Source organism: Gymnoscopelus microlampas (assembly GCF_963454915.1).
Source record: "Gymnoscopelus microlampas genome assembly, chromosome: 9".
Lineage (NCBI taxonomy): Eukaryota > Metazoa > Chordata > Actinopteri > Myctophiformes > Myctophidae > Gymnoscopelus > Gymnoscopelus microlampas.
The window spans coordinates 27,485,426-27,513,131 of NC_139946.1; the positions used below are offsets into that span (position 1 = coordinate 27,485,426).

At 40.4% G+C, this 27,706-nt stretch overlaps 1 protein-coding gene across 2 annotated transcripts; it reads right to left on the reverse strand.

The window, feature by feature from the left end:
* Nucleotides 1-546: 546 nt before the first annotated feature.
* On the reverse strand, nt 547-27,505 carry tprg1 (tumor protein p63 regulated 1). Of its 2 annotated transcripts, none has more exons than XM_084065899.1 (7): nt 27,395-27,505; nt 25,039-25,172; nt 24,236-24,411; nt 20,914-21,005; nt 16,736-16,912; nt 3,509-3,662; nt 547-1,481 (listed from the first exon to the last, which is right to left on the reverse strand). In XM_084065899.1, the coding sequence occupies exons 2-7, from the start codon at nt 25,160-25,162 to the stop codon at nt 1,287-1,289; spliced, it is 918 nt and encodes a 305-aa protein (XP_083922025.1). In that variant the 5' UTR covers nt 25,163-25,172; nt 27,395-27,505; the 3' UTR covers nt 547-1,286. The 2 variants fall into 2 exon arrangements, with proteins under 2 accessions (XP_083922025.1, XP_083922026.1); XM_084065900.1 differs by having other exon boundaries at nt 27,331-27,457.
* Nucleotides 27,506-27,706: the final 201 nt, after the last annotated feature.

Consider the following 27,706-nt stretch of genomic DNA (forward strand, 5'->3'; position numbering starts at 1 on the left):
CTGGCTTTAGCCTTGCACAGTTTGACTCATACACGTGTAAGAATTAAGTACAGTAAGTATCTCCCCAATATGGTCACATCATTTTCTTCAAGGATATGCAGAGTGTGCAAAGCCTATTCAGTTTGCAAGGTGCCACAGTCAGGCTGTGGAACCTTTGAAGCTTCAGCCTGAAAATACACTACAGTAAATACCGTATGTCATTGTCAGCATGGTGGAAACGTTTTATATTAGGAGTCCAAACGGATTTGTCACTTTGGCAGTGTTCTCATTTTATTTTCACTGTGTGTGTGTGTGTGTGTGTGTGTGTGTGTGTGTGTGTGTGTGTGTGTGTGTGTGTGTGTGTATGTATATATATATATATATATATATATATATATATATATATATATATATATATATATATATATATATATATATATATATACGTGTGTGTGTATGTATATATATATATATATATATATATATATATATATATATATATATATATATATATATATATATATATATATATATATATATACATACATATACACACACACACACACACACACACACACACACACACACACACACACACACACACACACACACTTAGAGTATAAAAGTAAAAGGTGAAGATTGTTTGTCAGTGATGCACCAAACAAAACAAAACAAACAATAATCAGCAAGACTGATAGCAACACAAACACACACACAAATCTAGGGGGAATCCCAGCACCTTCTGCCTCTGTAATAATCCACTATGAATGATAAAAACTAAACGGACTAATGTGCCCCCATGCTCCAGTGAACCTCTAAGGAGCTGAGTGGCACAGGGATGGGCTTTTAACTGGGGGATGAAAAAAGGGCTCCCGTTGTGACAGTATTGAATTACCACATCACTGACACGGCAGCGACTCAAAGCTCCTTGAGATCAGCAGGGATCCATCATCTCTTCAACAGCTGGGGTGAAATATGGATATTTCTGAGTATTCCTACAGCACATACTGGTAGTGGAGTGTATAGTGTAATTGAAAGATCATATAGCGCACTTTAAGGATCAAGTCATGACTGAAGTATCTACACTTTCCCAAATAGGAAAACGGAAAAATAGGTCTCACAAAATATGATCTATATCGAAAAGCATCCTAGCAACATCCCACTATAATCTAAAAGGCTTGTCTACATCTTTAATCCGTAAGTGCTCAACAGGACCTCAAAGATCTGTGTAAACAAAAATATTCACCGTATATCTGACAGTAACTAGAAAAAGTCTTGCAATTAACTGGAATGCAGAAGTGAAGGTCTTAGAATCCAATGTTCCCTCGGGCCAGGGAGTAGCCCAGCTTGTTCTGGTTGCCAATGAAAGACATGAGGCCTACATAGGCCTCGATGTGGATGGGCTGATTCAACACCAAGATACCGTTGGCCTTCCCAGGAACAGGCTTCAAGGCATGGGCTTTCTGGGCTGCCTCTTTGAGCTGCTCACGGAAATTCTGGATCTGTGGACAAAAGGGGAGAGTGGTCTCGGTGTCTGCCTATTCTTTTTAACTCTAGAGCGATTACCTCAGTCTTCAATAAGCAATGGCATATTCTATCCTCCTCTGATCCATAGCCATCATCTACTTCTAACCCCCCCCCCCACTAATAGTATATAAAGAGGGCAATAACCTGAGAACATTTTTAGTTCATGTGAACTTTGAGAAAACCAAGACGTCTTCCTTCCCAGACACGCCTCACTGAATGGTAAGCTAATAATCAATGTGGTAATTGTGTGCAGTGCCACAATACCACAGAAACGTCATTCGTTGGTCACCCACACAAAGGAAATAGTTTTCCTTTTAGTAGTATAATAATTTGTGCGTCCCCTCATATTATTTAAATACTTCAGTGCCCCTGTTGTAGCCTAACCAATGTGGGTAAAATGTGGCATTACATTTGTACATAGTGAACACAAAAGTAGCATACTGAGAAATGATAAGGAATATCCAGTAGCTGTCCATTTTAACTATGCTAAACATGATATCTCTAGCGTATGTTTTATTGACATAGAACAGACCAGCTCTGCCATCTAGAGGTGGTAATCATGACCCCTTTCTTAAAAGAGGTGTAGTATACTGGATATATACTTATAGGGGTGTAACAGTTAATTTAACTAATCAATTTTATCTAATCAATAACTATTTTGGGCATATCATTATCGAAAGCTTGTAGCTGCACCTTAGTCCAAATAAAAAAGTAACAGACCCAACTCAACATCAACTGTCCAGAGGGTGGGAATCAGGCCGTCATGGTAGAATTGCTTCAAAGAAACCACAACTATAGAAGACAATTGCTTGAGCCAACAAACATGAGCAATGGACATGGTGAGAATCTAGTCTGCTTTTTGGAGCCAGTTGCTCTCATCTTTCTGCGACACAAGAGTGGGTACATGTGTGGTTCCAACTGTGAAGCATGGAGGAGCACGTGTGATGGTGTGGAGGAATTTTTGCTGGTGACACTGTCATTTATTTCGAACTTAGCCAGCATGGCTACCATAGCATTCTGCAGGGATATGCCATCTAGTCTGGTTTGCACTTTATCGTGACAGCCCTAACAGTGGGCCACATTTGTCAGCTAGGAGGTGCTGCCCTGGCAGATGCAGGTGGGAGAAGGTGTGTGGGAAGTGAGATGGAAGCAGAGGGAGGATGGAGGCAGAGGCCATGGGGTCAAAGTTGCTGTCAAATCACCCGTCCGTTGTGACGCCTAAGCTGTCTGCGCTCAGGGTATTCTTTAAGGGGCCCTGTAAGGCACACCTCTCATTCTCAAGGACCGAGACACCCATTGAGCTGCATTCTTGCTCGATTGGCTTCCGGGTTTTTGCACACAGAGTGTGAGACTATGGTTTGACAAAGCGCCTAGCAGCATTAAATGCACTTGTTGAGTATTATTCTTATTGAGCACATGTTGTACTTAAGTATTATTCTCTTACTGTACCACAGGTACAGTAACAACCTGATACTTATTTAGTGGACAAAGTTTTCCATGGTACAAGTGAAATGTTATGCTATGCTTGGTTAAGATGCCTCATCTCTTTCCCAAATTCCACAATTTCAGTTTTGCACCAGCATCTTGTTTTACGCAGTTATTCCCAAAGAGCATTTCAAAACACTGCATCACCTCTATCGTAGTTTTGTCAAAACAACGAGTTAGGCACTCACCGTGAACACAAGTGTTGACAGAATTAATGTTGTATTGTAAAACATTACGTTTGGTATAAGTGGTACTGTAAATAAACATGCAGCCCTCAGTTATGGTTAATGTCTCCTTTTGATCTGTTATCTGACCTCCAGTTCCAAGGAAAACCATTTCCTTAGGCATGCAATTTTAAAGTTACTTGTAACTACACTGACTGGTGACAGAGGAGAAGTCATGAGTCATGTACAACATGTCATGGCAGATACATTACAAATGATGCTGTGGATCAATGCTTGCTGCATGATTAATCAAATTGTTGCCACACTGTGTCACTGATGGGTCTTTGACTTACATCACAGAGGGTGGTGAAGTTCTCATTGATGTTCCTCACAGGATGGTAGGTGAAGCTAATGAAGGGATAGTCTGTGGTAAAGGGGTTCCACCTAGAAGTGAATGAGGGCTCTCTCATCCGGTCCCAGAAGATACGCAGCCCCTCTCCTTCCCTCCTGACAAGAATGAAGAGGATGCAACTACCATTATTTTCATCATGATCATTTTTACTGACCATAAAATAAGGTTATATAGAACAAAATTATGGTAAATGCTCATCATAAGTTATCTGAGCTCAAACAAGAAATCTTATAATTGCTTATGTGGTTTTCTCATTTTATAATATGCAACAACGACAAGCATTCACACAAATGTGAATGCTCCACAAATTAGACATTTCTACATAATACATCAACAGATTATTCGATTAATACAATTTAATTAGGTGCATTTTCTGTTGATTAATTGTTTCGCCCCTAGAAGAAGAACTTTCAAACATCTTTGTCAGGAATGGTTTTTGCTCAGTAAGATCGCAAACAATTCACACTTCAGTGTTGACATTTTTATCAGATAAATTCTATAAATTCTTGCTCGCTAAAAAAAAAACCTTGTTTTGGACATACAAGGTTTCTGCACGACAGCAACAATGTGCGTTGAGTTTCATGTTATGTAACTATTTGTAAATAAAGTATGTATGCCAAGTGCTTCATGTACAGTCTTATTTGCCTACTGACCCCACGGTAACAATGCAAACGTACTGACAAAATCTATAATCTTTGTTCAGGGCTCATGCTTAATGTGCACTCACTCTCATGTTTACTAAGATTTGAGGTAATCTACAGTGTGCTCATCATATTTTTTTTATTTAGCCGTTCTTTCTTTTTGTCATTTATTTAATGACTATGCCCTTGGGTCACATCTCTTTTCAGCCAAACGAAACCTCTAAAGATGAGACTTCCAGTTGGCTTAGAGCAAAAATTGTTCTTAAACCCTGCAGAGTCCCCCTTTGAAATGATGTTGGCATTGGAATGAATCCTGTGAAGGTCTTATACAAAGCTCTATTTACTGTTCGTCAGTGGTTATCCAAAGCTGGGTAGAATAAGACTGCCATACTAATCAAAACACAATCATACACGATCATTATGTTTAACACTAAAGGTCCAAGCGCCATCCCCTACACACCATTTACCCTATTGTGCAGTATTTGCATATAACATAATCTCAAATTTGATAGCCGCAAGAGTATAAGGCTACATATATGGGATGATTCCCATACCTCCTTAAAATGTGGATTACATCAATTAATTCTTCAAGATATCACATTTCCCTTGAGCGATCATTTGGGCCATGTCAAAACTTGTTTTATGTGAAGTTAATATTCAAACGCATTCCTTCACACGCTCACTTACTTTTTCACCTGATTGGACAGAAAGAGATGCCTTTCTTTCCATGTTAAAATCCCACATCTCTCTGCGAGAGAGAGAGAGGTGTAGGATTTTGACTAATGAGGCCATACAAGTAAAATGTTGACGGTTAGACGGAGCCAGGCAGGTGTAGGTGTAGGGAGCTTCCATACTGCAGCTAACCGGTAAAAGAGCACCGATCATAAAGCTGTATCGTACCCGTATTGATTCCTCAGAGATCTTTTTTTTTCTCCATCATTCGCCCTCTCTGCCCTTGCTGTACATCAGCCTTATTTAGACCTCATCTTATGACAGTGTTGCATGCCGAAAATGACCAATCTACAAGATCACAACGCATGGGCTTGTAGATTGTACGATTTAATATAAATGTAACATTACTTCGTCTCATATCATAGTACATTATGTATGTTTCTCTTGCAGAAAGATGTGTGTGGTCATTTCATTGTGTACATAATATATCAAGCATCTGAAAAGGTTAATCGGTCCTGAGTGACAAGGTTATTATAGTTTTGCATGTCTCACCGTTTTATTTTTCTCGTTTTGAGATTGTTCTCAATTTCAGTTTTGTTTATTTAAGTGGGTTTGCTAGTTTAGTTTAGTTTTTATTTTGTGAAAAGCTTTTAGTTTTGTTTTTGTTTGAAAACTGTGGGGGTTATTTGTCAGGAGCGAGAATCAAAAAGGCAAATTGTGTAATAAAAACATACCATTAAAAACAATTAGTCGCAGTTAAAACTGGCACAGCAGAAAAATTGGAAGACAAATTTCATATTCACTCAAAATACTAGGTTTAGCCTATGAAACTGACAAAGACCAAAACTAACTAGTGGTCATCAACTAATACCACATTTGGGTGCAGCGAAGATTTCCTTCAACAGGTTTTGGCCCTCAGGGCTCGGTATAAGGTGCAATAATTTTTGCTGACATATACAGTAGTCTATGTTTTGAGCAGATAACTTCAGAAAAGCCTTGCAGCTCAGGCGTGATAGATAATGTTTGCCTAAATACTAAATGGAACATCTAATGATCACCCAGGAAATCTATAGCCATTTAGTTTTTTACATCTCTGCGACAACATAAAAAGTTAAGATAGATTGGTTCGGATTTTCAATAATTCAACTGTTGTAGAAAAAGATGATGGAGTTCAAGCATTTTTGCATAATTTCAATAACACCAGCCATATTGGAGTTCAAGCATTTTTGCATAATTTCAATAACACCAGCCATATTTCAATAAGTCACTTCACATGAATAGTAATAGCTGTAATGGCTTAAAAGTGGTTCAAACTGATTTTCTCCATTTAGGTGCAGTCAAAATAAATGTAGGGGAGGGGAGAAATTACATGCGTCTGTATATCAACATGGGTCTGCCACTAGTACAGTACGTACCACCAACTATGCATTTAGAATTTTGACTATTGTAAGGTTTTCAGTAGCTTGGCTCTGAGGTCAGAATGAGCTGTAGGGGGGACAGTAGAACTGTCTTTGTCTAGAAAATTGCTGACACACAGTGTGTCCACACACACACACACACACACACACACACACACACACACACACACACACACACACACACACACACACACACACACACACACACACACACACACACACACACACACACACACACACACACACACACACACACACACACACACACACACACACTCTAAACAAAGTTCCAAGGAATCTCAACCAGATCTAGATTTGTCATGTTTGCTGGGCAGTATGAGTTCCATCCTGTAATTTCTCTGGTGTTAGTCAGATCTTAGTATTACATCAGACTGCAATACTCAGCAATCTGTGTAAATCCTGTGCATAGCGCATCATCATGCACACTCACAGCCACTCTCCTTTACTTAGGATGAATCTCAGATTTTCCAAAGTAACTTCCCCAACACTTACATACAGAAAAACTAAATTTGTTGATGTAATTCCACACTACTCAAGTCATCTAGAGTAGGGGTCTTCCAACATTTTTCAAGCCAAGGACCCCCTAGCTCTGAGAGAGATGAAGCACGGACCCCCACTACATATTGGATACAATTGTGGTGTAGATTAAACTTTTTCATATATTTCATAGATAGCTTCATAGACTTGTTTGACAGCACTGTCATCAGTGTTTAGATTGTATTTTCAGACATTTAACCACTTAAACCGTCAATAAACTTTGGCTCTGTACTTGGTCTGCTCTTTTTTCCATCTACACCACCAGACCTCTTTGCCGAAAATAGCCGATCTACAAGCTCACACGTAGATCTGCTATTTTTGGCTAGAGTTCTCCCCAGAAAAGGGATGCTAGGGTTTAAGTGGTTAATGAAAAAAAAATGTAATCAAATCACACAAAGATTTGGCCCCCCTTTTAGTAACTCTGAGGACCCCCTAGGAGAGTCTGAGAGTCTCAGTAATCTCAGTAATTGTATAACTGAAATCAATGGCAGCCAAATCAGGCTGAAACCTTGCCCAAGAATGGAGATGCCTGACGTCATACTGTAGATGAGTGACATCATAGACTGGCCACATGACGTCCCACCCAAGCCCCCACAGCTACGGTAGAACAGTAAAGCGGCCGTCGCCTGTTGGTCAAATCTGAGATTGCAATACTGCATTCAAAACGCCACTGCGCATGCTTCTACCGTTTGAAACCCCGCTGCGCCTGCTCGGTGCTCAAGACCTCCGCATTTGGGCACCCAAATTTGGTCCCCAAATGCGGAGGAATGCAGAAGTAGAGGGTTCTTCCGGATGCTTCAAACACCAGTGAGCAACTTTCATTGAAATGAATAGCTGGGGGCGGGGCAGTCCGCCCTCTAGATATTATATTATAACTATGGCCCCACCCAATCCACATGGAAGCCACGCCGTTGTCTTTTTAAAATTATATTGTAATTGCATGATAGGAACATGACCTATCATGTCAATGGAAAAAGTTCCATCAGCTATGTGACAAAATTGGCTGTCACTTTCTAATGCTATATTAGCTTGAGCTTGGTGACTGAAAGGGTCTATGATGCTTTGTACGGCGTGGCTCTGCACGATTCTAGCCGTCAGAGTGACAGGCACTGTGCGTGCGTGCAGTTTTTATCCGACTGCTTCACCCAAAAAAGGAGAACAAGTAAAATAATTAAATCAGGTTGAACAAATAAATGACGACTACTTCCTACAGTATATGAGCGCCTTTATTTTTCTAAAGTTCTGTCCCTCTGATGTTCTGATGTCCTCATTTCCTCACGTCTAGAACACACCTCGGGCGATAGTGTTTCCTGCCAAGCAGAATTAAACACCTGAGGCTAAACAATAGCACTTGTTGATAATGTCATGGTCCCAGGGAGGGGCTGAATTATAACGCAATCATGTAACCCTGTTTACACAAGCACTTTCAAATGTGACAATGCTGCTGCTGAACCCACAGTGTGCTGCCTCCTAAAGCCACTGTTGTGCTGGGAGAAAGGGGAGGATAGCAGACTTCACAGTGGCACAAAGGCAAAAGCCCAGGCTAAAAAGACTGATTATATGTCACCGAGAGGGGGGCAAGGATGGGGGGGGTTTGGTTTGTATACATTTCCCTTTGTGAGAGCACTGCGTTATTGCCCTTGTATAAATGGGGATATAAAAAAAAGCTTTGGAGAATTCCACAGGTAAGCTATCACTAGGAGAGGGACCGGCCCAGACAGGCAGAGCAGGGCTGGGCTTTCAAGCCAGAGGCCTTGGATGTCTTCTGTGTTTATACGTACGGCAGAGCTGAGCTTTTTTGGACTTTCACTGAGCCCTGCGTCCTCAAGAAGGTCATGTCAACAGAGAGACGGCAAAAAAGTAACTAACTACTCCTCAGGCAAGGTTTACCACACCGAATCTCAGGTGGGCAATATTTAGGACAGTCAAAAACCTCTCGAGCTACTCGTAAAAGTGAGGTGTCCCGGTTGCACGATGAAATGAAAGGTCAAGTTGAGAAAATCCACCTCCTTCCATGAGTCATAGGGCGGTGTGACTGTGAATGCGAAAGGGCACTCACTCGCGCATCACATGAGGCACTGTATTCTTAGTTAAGCTTTAGGGCAAATCACTAGAAATTCCTTCGCCTTACTGTTGAGGGGCTCGGACTCATAAGTCAACACACAAGATAAATATCAGGGCCAGCTCCAGTTGTCATGGCAAGTGTCCCACACTGTTTGACAGCCAACAAACAAATCCTCTGATTGCTCAATAGAGACTGCAAGACTTTCAGTAATTCAACCATGTAGCCAGCGAACACGCTGCTCTATGATTTCAGTTAATATGATCTACATAAAAGGATTAAAGAAATAGAGAATGGGGGAGGTCAGCGGTGGGGTGGGGTGGTTGACGGGCTAGAAAAAGTAAGAAAGAGCCACAGAAAAGGTGAGCAACTTTTACCACAACATACCATAAAACTTCCCATAAATTATGATAACATTGTTTTGGCAACTGGTAAAATGAAAAGGCTGACTCCAATAAATGTCTGGCTCAAAACACTGTTCAAAGACTATAAAGCTGCTCATGTAACATGAATGATGAATTAGGAAAGTAAATGTCACATAAAGTACTGTACCTAAAAGAATATCACGGTATACAGTATTTCACAGTATTAATCTCCCCTTTAATTAAATGTACTATCTGGGCCCATCAAAAAACAAACAAGTATTTAGCTTTAAAGAAAATAAATTGCTTTATTGAACTGAAACATGTGTGTGCCTGTGCATAATGTATGTGTGTATGCTGCATTTAACATTAACATTTAACTGGGCACGGTATTACAGAGAAAGTCTTATGATTCAGAACAGTTTTTTTTATACTGTGGTATACAGTAAAACAATACTGTTACATCCCTAGTCATAATGACATAGGCAGTCATAATAGCGCTATATCTTCATTATTAGCAAACATTTGCAGCTCTTTTGAAACTGGGAAGAGGAAAGAGATATAATTTAAATATTCAGAGAATATTTTATGTCAGTCAGTTGTAGGACTATAGAGAACTGAGACATGGGATCTTTAGGTTGACGTACAGACAAAACAAAAGTGTGTCTCCAGTCTTTGGTTGATAGGCACTCAAGTTTGCTATTGCAACCTTGATCCAAGCTAAGACTGGGGAGTAATTAACAGACACATATACTATGCAGTGCTGACACAGGACACAAACTGATACCAATGTATCAGTTGTATATATCAGTGTATATACAACTAAAGGTCATTCAAAGAGAGTGACGACGGTGGGCCTCCTGTCTATGCAAACGACCTGCTTACTTTCCTCACTGAGTGACCCCAGAAGCCTTCCTTTAACATCAGTAATTATATATGATTATGTCAAATAAATATGTCCACATGCAAGTATGACTTGTGCCTTAGCCCAATCAGAGCACTCATTTCAGGGAAAGTACCCAAGGCAGCAGTGATCACATTGTATGTCTGCTGTGCACAGAGCGCCCTCTGCTGTATGATTTTGGAAGCAGCTCAGACTTCTACTTTCTTCTGTGGTCAAGTAATAAGACACAATTGAAAGAATGATTGTCATGTTTTTTAACAAGTCTCAGGTAAGTTTCCACCCTTTGGGAATTTAGAGATTATCTATACAACAAAAAGATGACAAGTTAATCACCTTGAATAAAAGACTAATTATGTCAATTTAATAATTGAAAAAAATAAAGTGCTGGGAAAAGCACTACCTACAACAGTACTAAAGCTGGTAAAACTCTGGGACTTTTGTTTGAGGGAAGGGAAATAAATAGGCCATCATGCTTCATTGTTGCCTTATCTGATCTAAAGACCGACACAGCAGTACTGGGATTACTTCTCAACTTCATAAATGAACTTTCTTTTGCAAAAGAAACTCCTTGTGGGAGTTTCTTAAATCCCTGCTCTCACACCTTTTTTTTTTTAGATAGGAATAATAAAAAAGAAAAGTCATTTCAATGATGTGCGGGTACAGTACTGCAGTAATTACCTTGTCTAGACAGTTTGGAAACAAGGCACTTTTAAACATATCTTTCTCCCCACAGATGCTGAATGTACTGCATTTCACTCCATGGGTACACCTGGAGAATGTGGCATGAAAACATAAACCACCATGGCTAAAAATACAGATCCTCCCATAAGGCCTTATATTGTATACACTGGCATCAAGGTTCAGGAAGGCTGAGGGAGCACAACGCATAACAATCAGACACGGGAAGTGTGTCAGTCATCACTCTGAAGCTGATAGACACACAGCAAAATCCTGTATCAAATTGACACTCTGAGAGTTAACCGTACAGCGGTGTCGCTCAGCAAAAATAGCCGGTATGAATTAGGTATGGCAGTTTGAAAGGGGTTAAATTGACAGTAAAGATTTTACGGTGCAGGGATGACTCATGGCCCACATTCAGGAACTTGGAACAGGGAAGGAGACGGGCAACTGACAACACACTTGGATTACAAACACATTCCAAGGTATCCTAACACACAGCTTGATGCAGTTCTAGGCCAAAAACGTAATCGTGTTGTGGATCTCGGGATCCACATGGGAACCGTGTGGCTCCAACGTGGATCTTGGACTTAATTCACAAACACAATTCAGTCATATATATATGTCACCTGTCGTTTTTGACATATCTATGACCTAGGACTCCAAATTTGGCCACAGTTTCAGCCTGATTAGAGACACATTTATTTCCAATATATAATTACGATGAATATTTCAAAAAGTATCAAACAAATCAGTCCAGCGGTTCACACACACACACACACACACACACACACACACACACACGCACACACACGCACCCATTTGGAACCCCCTCAAAGGACCCAGACCCCCCCCCCCCACACACACACACACTTTGAGAACCACTGGGTTATGTGATACATCATGTACAACTTTCATATTTTGGCATGAGGGTGGCACTAGAGGAAAGGTCATGGGGTCATGGCGTCGTCTAGATGGCTAGCCTCTGAGGAGCCACGCCTGGCATAACACCGTGCAAAATTCTGTAAGACGTTGTAAAACTTTAAGTTGTGTCAACTGTCAACAATAATGATAGTGGCAAAATGATGAAATGTCATTGTGGGTGTACTGTAACTGTAATATTGTCTATATTCATAGGAAGTAAGAAGAATGGGATGTTGCAATGTTACAGTCAATTAACTTCCTCAGTAAATGGAGAGAGACATTTTGTTGGACTTTTGTAGCAGTTAACCAATAGGTGTACCAGTTGTTGAAAGTATAATGATTACCAGTTGTTGAATGTATAATTTAAACCTACAATCCTAAATATTTTTGTATGTGACAGAACCTGACATTCTTTTGAGTCAGATGAGAAATAAGATGTTTTTGTTGAAAAAAAAATCTAAACAAGGGACCACAATCATGAAGCAACATTTTGATTACTTCAGAACAAAAGCAAATCAAAAAACACCTTTAAGTTTTAATGCTAGTTTACAATTCTTTTCTGGGAACTGAGGAACTGGAGGTTCAGTAGTAGGGAACACATTGTCTGAATGAAAGAATATTGACTTTAATGTCAATGTCTTGTAATTGCCTTGGTTAATTTATGTTATGTTACATGTGGAACCCAGGAAGATTAGCTGCTGTTATGCATCAGCGAATGGGGATCCTAATAAAATCAATAAACTCAATGCACCTAGTAACACAGGACTTCTGTCCTACACTCTTCTCCCTCCTGGCTCCCAAGCTGTGGAATGACCTCCCAAGCTGTGGAATGACTGTGAGTGCAGTCCTCTTAGGACTGCACTCACTCCCTATTTTCCGACACAGTCTGAAAACTCATCTCTAAGAATCGAATTTATGCCATTTATGCTTATCTTGTATGTCTGGATATGTAGCCATGTGGCCCATAGGTCAGGAGCCTATCTCCTGCTTTAATAACAGGAATCCAGACTTTGATGCTGAGTGCCAAGCAGGGACGCACTGGGTCCCATTTTATAGTCTTTGGTATGACTCGGTTCAGGGATTCTACCCCGACCTCCCAGTCTCAGGACACTCTTACCACAAGGACACTGAGCAGGTCTTGTCTGGATAAGAGCGTCTAACTAAATCCCTAAATTGTAACTTGTTAGCTGCCTCATGATTCTGTCACAACAGACTTTACTGAAAGATTACTGATATTGGAAATCTGACAACAACAACAAGTTCAGCCTCTTAAAGGGATGTTTCACTTTCAAACATGTTTGGGTTCATTGTAACGTCTACTCTAGCTTTTGTGAGCACCCCAGACAGTTTATTAGTTGCTTGATTCAGTATTTAGATATTTGTTATTCATTTAATCAGACACGCCCCCTTCCTATACAAACCCATTGTAACTTCAAAAACCACAACCCCTCTACCCCCCCACCAACAACCACACCCACACACTGCTTTGGCTGATATAAAATGCTGGTGACTATGGCAGTTATAATGTATGTTGTAATGCATGTGAACAGACACGCAAATTGACATGTATTCTCTGCAGAACTTATGAAGAAATTACAGAACAGGGGAAAAAAAGGATATGAGAGAGGGGGAGAGAGAGTGTGAGAAAGAATGAAGACACAAGAGGAAGGTTTGTTTGTGGGTTCAGCCTTTTCTAATTCAAAGTGTCTCTTTACTGTTGAACTCCCGGGTGGTTTCGACTAACATTTTATTCATAATTTAATATGTGCGCAGATAAAGCCTAGAACAATGGCCGCCCTCTCTGAGCACTTCACACCACATTACGTTTTATTCGTCAAATTAACTTTACTGGGTCTGGTGTCCCCAGAGCCTTTCTTTAAAAAGGTTGGGATGAAAGAACGGACTACACTAAGTTTGCCACTTATCAGTTCAGTGACAGCTATGCACTCCTCCTCACCCCATAAAAACTCATCTCTGAACCACACCTAATGTTAGCTCCACAATTCTAGTACAGTTCTGTACACGCGCCCTGTCCCACTAACTCTAGCCCTCTCCAGGCAGCCTTCCACCAGGCTCTTAAGCCTGATTTATACTTGGTTGCATGGAGTGTCGCGTGCAACCAAGTAGAAATCAAAACGCTGTGAGCTTGAAGATCGGCTATTTTCAATTCAAGACAACGGTCGCACGTAAGTATATATATCGGGCATTAGTTTTGCCTCATTAGTGTGCTCGCTATCAAGGGAGCCCACTCATGTTCTTTTCAACTTTTTGAAATTTGTCAATAGTTGTTTTTTTAGTATTAAACTTTTCAGAACTTGTTTAAGTCTATGGCTGGTACCCTCAGGCTATGGGAAATTAGAGTACTGTGTACAGTATATCCTTGATTGGCCTGACAACAAACCAGCCAAACAACAGAGCACTTGTCCCCCAGTAAGCGATTCCCAATGAAAATCTTTTGGGGAGTGCTCGCTTTGGTTCACGCAACATCCTGCAACATGTGCACGGTTTTAAAACAATGAAATGCATGACTTTCTAAATCACTTGAGATTAAAGAACAAGGCAGGCATGCCAGGCCTTGAGGCTTCTGACGTGCGCCTGAGCGAGATGCAGAGGACGAATGCAGAGGACAAATTCCAAATATGTACAAATGTACTTGGCAAATATACCAACGACCACTAAAGGGAACACAATCATTATATTATTAATTATTATTTATTAAACCTAATTCATGCTTTAGCGAAAAAGTGTCATGCAACATGAAAGAATTATGTCACTGAGAAAGTTTCAAGGTACAGTATTTTGGGCATGTCAAAATTGTCAAAATTACTAGAACGGCATTCTCACTTTCCTTCACTGTAGCCAGTAGGATCGATAGCCATCGTAATATACCGTACCGTAATGTTGTCTATATTCATAGGAAGGAAGAAGAATGGGATGTTGCAATGTTACAGTCAATCAACTTCCTCAGTGTGGCCTCAGCATTGTATAACTCTTCTGTATGTTTGAAATAGACACAAAGTAAATGGAGAGGGACATTTTGTTGGACTTTTGTAGCAGTTAAGGCTTACCAATAGGTGTACCAGTTGTTGAATGTATAATGATTACCAGTTGTTGAATGTATAATTTAAACCTACAAACCTACATATTTTGTATGTGACGGAACCGGAATTGTTTTTCAGTCAGATGAAAAATAAGCTGTTTTTGTTGAAATATCAATTTGGAATATCAATTTGGTCCCTAGGTGGACCCCAGTGGAGAGGAAAGGTCATGTTGTCAATCAAATGGTTAGGGTTCATCATCCAAGGTGTCTGGCAGGAATGATAGAATGCATAGAGCCTAATAACTTCCTTGGCTATAGGCGGATTGTCCTTTGGGTGAGCAATAGATATTTTGTTTCCCATAAAATAGACCTGAATGCAAATGTGGTTACACACATGCTGCAGTGGCAATACCTGTTGTCACTAACTTGACAGACAAGATAAAATCCTACGTAATTGCAGTAAACTTTCAGCCTTGATGGAAATACAGTAGGGTCAAAGGATGCCAAAAGTGGACCAATTTCGACGCATGATGCAGATAATTTTGGCTAGTTTTAGAGGCCAATGCTAAAACTACTCTCTCATGAATATATTAATGAGAAAATCCTTTACCTGGATGTTTAGAGCGCAATAGCGCACACTGCACAGTAATAATAATGCTTCCATTGTAAGAAATACAGTATGAGACAGGATGCTGTTGTTGTAGTCTCGCGTGGCCAGACTGTTGCCTCCCACAATTTTCAAATGTTTCCGGTCATACAGTCTGGGACTCGGAAGCTCTGATCATGACTAGAATATAAACCGGATATGAAGCCTCCTCCCCACTTCCGTTATATCGATTATATTCTTAACGATTATTCTATCAATTTCTTTTTGACGTAAAAGAAATTGAATATAATTTTCATAATCGAGTAGATCGATTAGTATGATTAACCACTTACACCTTACTTTATACCTTGTCGTGCAATGCTATTGTGCAAAGATTGCTTAAATAGCCAATCTACAAGCATACAAAGCGTTGCATCGTGGCACGTTGTTGAGCTGGTAGATCTGCTAAATTGTGTTTTTGTTTTTTTTATTAAAACAAATTATTTGATCAAAATCATTTTTTATAACCGATTAACTGTTGCACGCCTAAAGTTTAGAATTGCTGTAATTCATTTTGCACAAATAATAAGGCAATTGTAAGTAGAAACACGTCAGTGCAATGCCTGGCCTGCCCGCATGTTTCCAACCACATACTGTGCATTTTGATCGTGCCAAAGAACAGATTCAGATAAGAAAAAAAAAGATGCCACTATGTTCATGGACAAGCTCCTAAGAACACTTAACGGTCACATCTGTTCCTATGCGGGTCTTTGATGTTGGCAGGCATTGATAAAAAGGGAAGTAACACTGTTGCTGAGAACATGCAAAACTCAAGCTGCTGAAACATTTCCCTACACAAATGACAAGCAGACAAAGAGCTGTTCATAAAAACAACTAAACCTGCTGCACCATACCAATGGACATGCATATTCTGTCATCATATTATGTATTTACTGTACAAGTACAGTACATACATAATATACCACAGTCTGACAGTTGGGTTGTTGATGTTTTGTCATTTTTTAGATTTTGTCTCTTTTAGTTTGTAGAAATTTGAGTCCTGCCACAAAATAAGTTGTGCTGTAGTGTTATCTACTGCTGCACACAGCTAAATCCTGAGCCTTAATTTAACTCTGAAAGTTACGTTAAATTAGCACTCAGGATTTTACTGTGCGCATTACTGTTACTGGCTGCTGTAATGAAGTCAAATGAAGTTGTACTACAGTATATTATCTTATCTCTTATGTTACCGATGCTAAACAACAAGACACATACAGCAGGTTTTAAATTGAGGAGCCGTGTGGTTGTACGTGGGAAACTCACGCTAGCAGAGAGCGTTCCGGGAAACTGAACTCGCCGTGGGAGACGCGGTCCACGAAGTTGAGGGGGACCCTCTGGATCTGCTCACACTGGAGCATCATGAAGTCGTACTTGCAGATGAGCAGGGTGTGGTCCGTTATGACCACAACACGCTCCTTCTCGTTGTTCCAGTGATCCACCCTGAAGGAGGAACAGGCACAGAGGGAGTTAGAGCCCCACCGATGCCAGATTTTTGGGTCCGACGCAGAGTCCAAGACTCCCGACTACTGATGTTTTGACCAATATTTTGTCCAAAAGTGCAACATTTTCTAATCAATTTGAGAACTAGATTTGGTTAAGTTTGTATTTTTCTAAACATTGAACTTATAAGCAAACAAATGAATTCAAATAAACACGAATTACATTTAGTAAAGTTCGAACTACGAAAATAACTTTAATTATACAATCAAATACACATTTCACAGATTAACTGTAAATAATTGTATATATTAACCACTTAGTTTTATTTAGAATGTTCTAAAATAGCCAGTCTACAAGTTCACAACACATTGCGATGTGTTGTAACTGTTTCTTTTAAAAAATATATATATATATTTTTTGCATGCCGTCAAATAATGGCCAATATATCAGCCCGGTCAATAGGTCTGGCCCTAGAAGGAATGTGAGGCCTGGCAACACTTTCACTTCATTTCCTTTGTAATGAGAATGACTGCAGCCCAGATGTTGGCATCCATATTTCCAGCGCATATAGCCTTTCCAGGCATGATATCAGTGCGTAATACAAGGTGACGCGGTGGACAGATGGTTAGAGAGACTTGCCTTGATGCCCTGCACAGTTGACATGCCCTGCACATATTATCTTCGCCCTCTGTATACCTGTTGTTTGCAGTAGAACCTATCACTGTCCGCATGCTTGCTCTGCTTACGTACTGTTTGCTTGACTTTTCTGTACACTTATCGGCCTCAGTATGCAGTATGCCGTACAAAAGCTCACCATCTATAAAATGCACTTCCATCTCCCAACACTTTACACCAGTACCGTAGCCACTTGCTCTATAACGTGCGGCCGGCATTCCCCCATGTACCTGGCTGCATCTTCGCTGCCGAAATCAATATTGAATGTATGTACTGTAGAATACACACACACACACACACACACACACACACACACACACACACACACACACACACACACACACACACACACACACACACACACACACACACACACACACACACACACACACACACACACACACACACACACACACACACACACACACACACACACACACACACACACACACCATTTTGATCAGTGTTGGTATGTTTTGCACCAATGTCATCGAGTCAAATTCGATATCGTATTTTGAGTATTTGGTGAATTGGGTGATTGAGATTCTGACGTGTCTTGTCAGAGCTTCTGCATTTAGGAATGTAGACCCTGTGAGGGTAAAGAAAATACTAAGGCGTCAAATAAGGGCTCCAATGTAGCCTGACAGCGTGTCATGGGTTCGAGGCCCAATCCCGAAGGCCTTTGCTGCATATCTCTCTCTCCCCGTTTCCTGTCTACCTACTGTACTATCAATAAAGGCATGAAAAGCTCAAAAATAAATCTAAACCAGAAACACTACATAGCTGTCAAGGCTGAAGTATGGAAAGCCGGGTGCATACTTGGGACAGACTAAATGCTTGGGCTCTGAGTATCAGATGGTAAAAGGTTATGTACGTATTAGAGTTGTGGTGTGCTTAGTGAGCGTGTCCAGGGTGTGTGTGTCTCTGGGGGGTTGTGTGTTCTTCTGCACAAGCTCATTTTTAAGTTGAGACAAAAAGCATGCATTCTCGAGTCAGTGAATTATGTACAGCAAAAGCGTCAAAATTTCACAAAATGCCCGCGGCAAAAAACATTCAATATGCTTTCAAGCATCTCCGAGTCCCTGGAGTTGTTTAACCAATATCTGCAGAATATTTTAACACCCCAATAAACGAATCAGAGCGGCCATCCATCTTGTGTTTAAAACGTTGTTTCCTAATACATTATCTATATTGGACAGGCTTTGTTAACAACTTTCTACCTGTCGTCCCTATTTTGGACATATCATTATACTGTACATTTTTCTAAATAATTCAAAATGATCAAACAGCAAAAATAGCAGATCTACAAGCTCAATGCGTCGCAATGCGCTGATGAACTTGTATAGGCTAATTTAGCTATTCATCGTACAACAAAGTATATAGCACTTAAATTGTTAAAATGACCTTTTAGGGCATGTGCTGTGTGCATCTCTGTCCCTTGCCCCAGTACCTAAAACTAATCCAGGGTAGCACTCTATTATTATTATTATTTATCATTATTTGATCCTAGACTGGCTCTCATTCTCATGGGCCGGTGAGCTTTGTGCACGTGAGGTTGAATGAGACATTCATCTGCCGCCGGAAGCCATAGTCCCATAAGCCAGAGAATTCACTGAGCATCCAAGGCAGCACATGAAAAGGTGTGGGCGCTGAGACGATTTACCTCTGACTGGGCTAAAGGAATGAGTTAACCTCGGCTGAGCACAGGAGCCGTGGGGAAAGAGGTGTTACTAAGCTACAGGTTCAGGCTCCAGGCAGCAGAACATTCCGCTGGGGCTCAAGCATGATAGCAGCGCTTCTCATCAGACCTCTGAGGCTTGCAGTCATTCATCGGAGCGAGCGCTGCTTCAGAGCCTTCTGTTGTGGAATGTCAAAGTCAACTACGTCAGCCGTTCCATAATTTCAATAACTGTTTGGTGTCTCTAATAATAACATAAGGCAGCACAGTGTTCCTGGAAGAAAAAAATGAAAAATGTAGCCCACACACTGAATAAGAAAATGCAACCCCAGAGAAATGAAACGCACTGTCACTGCAAAGGTGGCAAAAGTTCATGACAGAGAGAGAGACAGAAAGAGTTTTATTCGCCAATGCTATCAGAGCCCTGAACAATGACCAAACTGCAGGGTAACTGACTTCAATCTGTACACCCTTGCTCACAAGAGTTATTATCTTTCTTTCTTTTTTGTCAAATTCACTATACGTAAACCTTTGACAACGCTTCTGCTGAATGTATGTTTGCATTTCTTTTCCTCTGGATGCAACAGTTATATATCCTAGACAGGAACTGATGTAATTCCACATACATTGTCTGTGTTGACACTGTTGTTCACTTTATTACCATTGCTGCAATGTTTTTACTTGTTACTTGTTTTTATTATTTGCTGTTTTATTCTATATTGTTAGCAGTCTGTGGAGCACGTCACACCTGACATACTGTATTTGTATGAGTGAGTGACAAATTAAAGCTTCTTGAATTTCCCAAAATATTATCACCTATTTCAAAAAGGAGATGGCTTGAAAACACGTCAATGAATAATTATCGCCTTCTAGCTAAAGCGAACAACAAACGAAGTTGGCTTTGAAAAGTTCATCCACTTGACGTAAGTTCATCGTTACCTTGTATGACACTCACTTGGCTCCCGAAGGGACACTAAGTGCTGTGGCTGAAATTTCCATATAATGCACTCTTTTGTTGCACGAATCCTTCCACAGCCGCTGTAACCACAGCACCAACTGCAGGGCCATTGTAGGACAAAAGTTAACGCGTGTCAGAGGGAGACGCAGAATGGCATGCATTATTCATCGTCACAGGGCCCGCTTTTTCTTTTTTAATGTTTCCAGAAACCTCGCGTACGAGTGATACGGCCTGACATCCGCAAGTGCACTCGACAAAATGTCCTCCAGTCACGTAATTTTCCTTCTGTGTTCATTTCAGTGAAATGAGCAGCTCCCGTGCCTTGACTAACAAACAGAGCATTGGGTTTAGAGCAATACAGGAGTTCTGGGTTAGATGAGGATATTGATAACTAGGAGAACAACTCTGGGTTACAGTTCCTGGGGTTGCCCCTTTGAGGAGGTGTACTGTATAAGGCGCTCCTTGTGGTTTGGGACCCAGTACTGGGCTACACGATGGGTCGCACACAATTAACAAGTACAGGGGAAATATTGTGTTATTTAGTTCCTAAATTCATGGACAACTCAAAATGGTGGTTAAATGTGTGAAACGGTTGAGAATCACTGGTGTGACGGGAACAGAACTACACATACAAAAGTATTCCTTAAAAACTGTGACAACAAATCTCATTAAGAAGTGTGTGAAACTCACTCCGCCATCAGCCAAAAACTCTGGACTCCACCATCCACCTCTTTATCCGCAGCAGCCCTGATGTCTTCAATGGCCTGCTGCAGAGTGCCAGGCTGGGGACAAAAACAAAACACAGGTGTCATTTTACATTTTCCCATCGTGATGTGACTGCTTTCAAACATCAAGTCCAAGTCCAAAGGTCAGTTCAGATCAAAGATTCCAATGAAATAGAATGAAAGTTGGCCCTTCCTCACAAAGGACACAAGAGATGTTGGACTGTATTAAACATTCTAAAACTGTCCAGTCAGTGCAGATACAGTATAATAAGATTTGCGAGGAGACATTAGGCTTAAGCAAAGAACACAAATGCAGTTAACCCTGTCCATAATGACTCATTCTTATTGAACCCTAGCGTCTCTATTCTGGGGTTAACATTCATCAAAAACAAGCTACAAGCTCACATGTCACATTGCAACGCACTGTGAGATTGTAGATCAGCTATTTGCGCAATAGAGATTTGGTGTAGAGGAAAAAAGGAACAGACCAAGTATAGAGCCCTGGTGAAAGCCGATCAAGGGTTTATGTGGTTAAAATGCTGCCTTTTTTCACATAGACAGTTTTCATCCCGATCCTCGGTGTGAATCCTTGATTAACCACTTAAACCCTTAAGTTGTTGAGGGGAGTCCCTCAGGGCTCTATACTAGTGTATTTTCCGTTTTCGCTCTACATTAAATATCTTCGCTGAAAATAGTCAATCTATAAGCTTACAACGTGTCGCAAAGCTTTCCCCAGAATACGAATGCTGGGGTTTGGGTGCATTTTAAGGAGCACTGGATCTCAACAGCAACATAATGGTAGAATGCCAGATAAAATACCAACAGATGATAGGACATCATTTGTAACAATTGACTACAACTGAATAAAACTGTGTATACACACATTCAATCAGGAATTTATACACACAAGCAGATAAACATCCTATTAGTGGGAATCATTCAAGGACATCCTTATTTTGCTATGTCATCTGCATGCAAAATAGTAAGCTACATTAGGCATTTTTGAATGAGTCATGATTATATATTTAATTTCCAGATGATGATCTAGGAACATAAATGTCAAGAACAATAATTTAAAATGGAGTGGGTTGGGGGTTTGTGCCCTGAGGGCCCTAGTCTTAATTCAAGGAGCCTTAATTTGACATGCTGAACTAGCTTCAGTGACTCACAATGGTTGACTTGGTTGCCATTGCTAATCTCTTGACATACTGCAGTTGTGCCAATCCCTCTGACAAATTGACATGAAGTCAGTTGATTGAATTAGTTAATGACATCTACCCTGGTATGGCAGCTGCAATGTTTACCGTTTATTTATTTGTTTATTTTTCATTTGAAAAGGATCCCCATAGCTGATGCCATGGCATCAGCTAGTTTTACTGGGGTCCACACAAAACAAATCACATAACACATTAAAAGACTACAACATTAAATTGCATTAATTCCCATTACAGTTTCATTGATATTACATCAATATAAAACAGATGAATTAAAACATGAAAACACACTGGTACGAAATAGCACAATGTTGTAATTTACCTAAAGGTGTGCCCTCAATTAGTCATCTGTATTCGGCTAGAATGTACTTCTTTCTTACAGGATGATTTATTTTCTATTAGACAAATGTCGAGTAGTAAAAACTATGGCTCTATAAATGACTGCTTTTTTCACTGAGCTTGTCTTTGAACTAGACACAACTATATAACCATTAATAGCATATCTTGTATTGTGATTATGTGTGTCATTACAAAAAACTGGTCAAGCTTGAGGAAATAGTGACCCATGGCTGGAGTGCATATTTTCAGTGCTAGTTATAATAGAACAGCCCAGAACCTGTAATTTTGCAAGATTTGTTTTGGATGCAGATGACCATATAGTTGAACAATAATCCAAGTGGCACAAAATTAATGACCGTTATTTATTGTGGATATAAGCTTCCAACTGCAATAATAAGTATTAAAACAACAATCCTAAATGCTATAGAGCACCGAAGTCTGACTTCACTGCCACTAGAGGGCGCTGTTCCGCGGGTGCATGGTTTTATTTTTTGTGTTGAAACCCCCATTTGGGAATCTTAGATCACGTCATATAAGAACTGTGTTCCAAACAAACACACCATCCAGGCGTTTTTGTCAGGGGCGTGGCTCTGCATCGTTTATGATATTCATTCATATTTGATACAGCCTGTTTCTGGCGAAAATGGAATTAATTCTGCCTTAATAGTCTTAAGAACTACTACTTCCCCACTGCAGCCGCATTCATGGGAAATGTAGTCTTTGGGTTGTTTGACTCGTTTCTAGTGTTTTATTGTGTTACTCTTTGGGTAAATGTGTACATTTTACACCTTCAGTCGATGCTTCATATCCATATGAGTAAAAACGCCAGGGTGGTGTGTTTATTTTTGGAACACAGTTCTTATATGAAGCAATCTAAGATTCCCCAATGAGGATATCAATACAAAAAGTAAAGCCACGAACCTGCGAAAAGCGCCCTCTACTGGCAGTGACGTCAGGACTTCGGTGCTCTATTCCGTTTTCTCAAATTATTCCAACAGTTGTATTTTGGGGTGATTGCAAAAGTTAAATTTCACCATCACACTTCCTTCCCCTTCTTATTCCCTGGTATGAATGAGTGTCTTGTTTAGTGTCTGTCTTGTCCGTTTATTTATTATTATTATTTTTTATGTCTTAAGGTCCTTACACACCGGCGAAAATAGCGAATATACGCAAAATTCGGACTCGTTCCGAATAATTAAAAGACGCTTTTTCGCTTTTTCGCTCCATGTACGGAGCCATTGACTTTATAAGGTTTTAAAAAAAACGCATTATTCGCACGAAAAAATCGCCCCGGTGTGTAACAACCTTTACACTTACCATATGCATTGATTACTGTATCTATTTTACTGTTTGTTTTGTTGTGCTTTGTTGTTTGTTTATTCGTTGTTTTTTGTCAAGAAAAATCAGACCTCTTTGTTTTCAATATTTGATATGATGCCCCTGTCATCATATCTGACAAAATAATAAAGAGATTTGTAAAAAAAAATAAAAATAAATCACCATCACATGTTGGTGTGATATGTTGTGAAAGTGTTTTTAACATAAAAGAAAATAAAGTCTGCACACACTGGGTGATCGAAACTCTGTTCAGAGCGCAATAAAACACAGCGGCGCATATCTAACCAGTGTGCAGACTTGATTCTCTTTTATGGTGGAACTGTTTTTTGTCCTGCACCTGGGCACTGAAGTGGATGTGTGTACACTATCTTTTCATGCAGTGAAAGGTGTATTTACCCTTAACACAAGGAACCTCTTCAGCTTGAATTGGTCCAGAGCTGACATCCAGCGATTTTGCTTGGAGTCGGTATCGGATGGCGGGGCAGGGTCCTCCTCTGTGGGGACCGTGGGGTGGAGCTCCTCTGTGGGGACCGTGGGGTGGAGCTCCTCCGTGGGGGGGCCTGCATGGAGGGCTGTCACCATCAGGAAATATTAGTTGACGATTAATTGTCATCTACGTAATTGCGTTGTGCCCATATGGAGATCTCTGTATCTGTCAGTCTGTGTCCCTTTTATGCCCATATATGGAGATCCCTGATGTCATCAGTATATACCAATATATTGGCATGCCCATACATAGGCATATCAGTTGGATATATACCTAAATATGGACATATTGGTTGGATCGGCGGTTCTGGACAATCGCACCGGGGACCGCACTCCCTCTAGTCCTTGCCAGTGTGATCGCTGTGTTTGAAGTCTGTCAGCCCCATATATGCACATGATGACAATATATGGGCAAAGCAGTCGGATCTGTAGCTCTGGACAACCAGATCACTACATATGCCTATATATGGGCGTATCGGGTTTGTTTATGGTTATGCCTGACTCATAGTGACATGTCTATATATTGGCGGGTTTGTTTATGGTTATGTCTGAGTCATAGTAACTTGGCCATGGTCCTGACTCCTATATGGGCGTATTGAGTTTGTTTATGGTTATGTCTGAGTCAGAGTGGCGTGACCGTGGTCCGCCCACCTCCCATTAGCCAATTCTAATATAGGATCATTGAGATTAGGCGATTATGTACTCAGGCCTACCTGTGTGTGTGGGTTGACCCTCCTCCTCGTCCTGGCTTTGAGGGGGATCATTTGCCTGAGCGCTGGATTCTGACTCTGGAGACAGATCCACAGCTTTGAATCCTTCATCCTCAACCTCAGTCATCCTGCCTGACCTGTTCCACAGAGAACACAGGAAAATCAATGTTAGTCAAAAGCACACTGTAGGAGCACACTGTAGGAGTACAATTAGTTAAACTAATCGATTATCAAACAAATACATTGATAATGTAATTAAACGATCTATAATCAATCCCTATTTTGAGTATGTTATTGTAAAAAAAAAAATCACACCCAGTGTGAAGTGGGCGGTGTGGGGTCATCACAACATGACTCACTTTAAAAAAAGGATAAATTACTTTTTTTAAAGTCCATACTGCTATTCATAGGGCTGCACATGTGTCATGTGTTTCGCTAGCCAATCACAGTCCTGAATTTGCAAAGTCAGCCAATCACATTACAGTTTGTGGTGATGACACTAGCTGTAATGTGATTGGCTGACTTTGCAAAAGTATCGATTTGCATTAACAATGGAAGGGTTAGGGGTATACAATGTGTTGTAGACTATTGGCCAATCACGGTGCAGGATTGGTCGGTGTCCAAAACTCACTTATAGGGGGCGGCTACACCGCCCCAAAAAAAGGGGGGGGGGGGTCAAAAATAGTTAAAATAGCCCATCTACAAGCTCACAATGTGTCGCATTGTAGATGCAGATCTCTTTTTGCAGGACACCGTTGTGCAACAAATTATAAAATAACGCTTAAGACGTTAATCGACTGACTGATTGACCATTGATAGGATAATGCCTAAGAAAATAATCGATAGTTGCAGACCTAACAAACTGGTATGCTCATCTGAGGAAAATGAGAGTATTATATTTTATTTTTCCGGGAAAAATTTAGATTAAAACTCACAATAGGGCTATTAGGCTTTGCAATCCGTAACTTCCATGTTCTACCCGGGATTCAAAGGGGTCTGCTGCCTGAGACCATATTTCTACTGATCATCGATTCATCCAAGAACCAGTCACCGCTTGGACAGTACAGGGTAGATCAGTGATTCTCAAACTTTTCTCAAACCAGTTTGATTATTCATTAGGCCACGGATCCCCAGTTCTAGAATCCTCTCTGAGTTACAGACCTGTGTATGTGTCCTTTTGTAGCTTTGGTTGTCTTATGTCTGTTTTGTTTCATTTTGACTCTGCTTTATATCTATAGGGTATTATGTAATTTTGCCTTTTTGAAAAAAAAAAAAATGAAAAAAAAAGAGTTACAGACCATTTGGTCCCCAACTATCAGTCATTTAGCTGGGGATCCCCCTCAAGGACCCCTGGGGGTCCCCGGACCCCACTTTCAGAACCACTGGGGTAGATATTGACTTTATGAGCCTCAGGCAGTACTACTTGTCAACCAGCAGGCATGCTACCCAACACCAGGGTCTTTCAATGGAAGAGTAGGTAGACCACCTCCAACCACTGCAGATGTGTTACTTTACACTAACTCTAGCATAAAGACTGGCTAAAATAACGTTTTATTCATTCAAATAAGTTCCGGATTGCAGCTTTAATGTATTCTAAACTCTACAGTGTGCTGTTCAATTCTTTCATGGGTTCACTTCAAGGCAAGCATCCCACACCGATCACCATCCTACAGCCTAGCTAGTAACTTGTGAGAAATGAAAGTGAGACTGCAGTGTGTTTACTACTTCACAGTGGAGGAAAGTAACTAAGTACATGTATTCAAGTACTGTACTTACGTACAATTTCCAATACTTTTACTTCTACCCCACTACATCTCAGAGGAAAATATTGTACTTTCACACCACTACAATTATATTAAAACTTTACACTAGTTACTTTGTAGATTTGTATTTATTATTACAAAACAGTAAACACACTAACCACTTCAGACAAATATATATCAGAGCCATTTGAAAATAGCAGATCTACAAGCTCACAATGCCTTGCGAAGCACTGTTAGCTTGTAGATCACTATTTGCATTTTGAACTTGTGAAATGGGACATTCTGCAATCTGCATAATTAGTACTTTCTACTTTTGGTACTTTAAGTACATTTTGATACCAATACTTTTGTACTTTTACTCAAGTAAAGTTTGAATTCTGGAAGACAAGCATCCCACAGGATAATAACCATCCAACAGCCAAGCTCGTAACTTTGGAGAAATGAAAGTGAGACTGCAGTGTTTCCTACTTTTACATCACACACAGTGCGCACTTATATAGTCATGACGATGCATTAAAACAATATTTCTCACTTGCTAAATTGTCCAATATATGGCTTCGGTAGTTCCTCCACTCCACTCCTGTGCAAATACTTACCTAAAATGATCGATGGCGATGCCAACGACGTCCGTAGAATGAGACGAGGATGAAGAGACAGCATCAACACGACAGACAGGTGCACGTTGACTTCCTTGTTCCGCTGTTAAGTTTGTTTTACGGGGCGTGGACCAAAGGCACAGCAACAGCATACACTACACTACAGCTAAACACACCGCTTTATTATGATTCATAAAGAGTGTGTGTGGGTGTGCTGCGTGTATCAATGGTGGAAAGTAACCAATTGCATTTACTCAAGTACTCATTTTGAGGTACTTTTACTTTACTTGAGTATTTCCAATTTTCAAAACT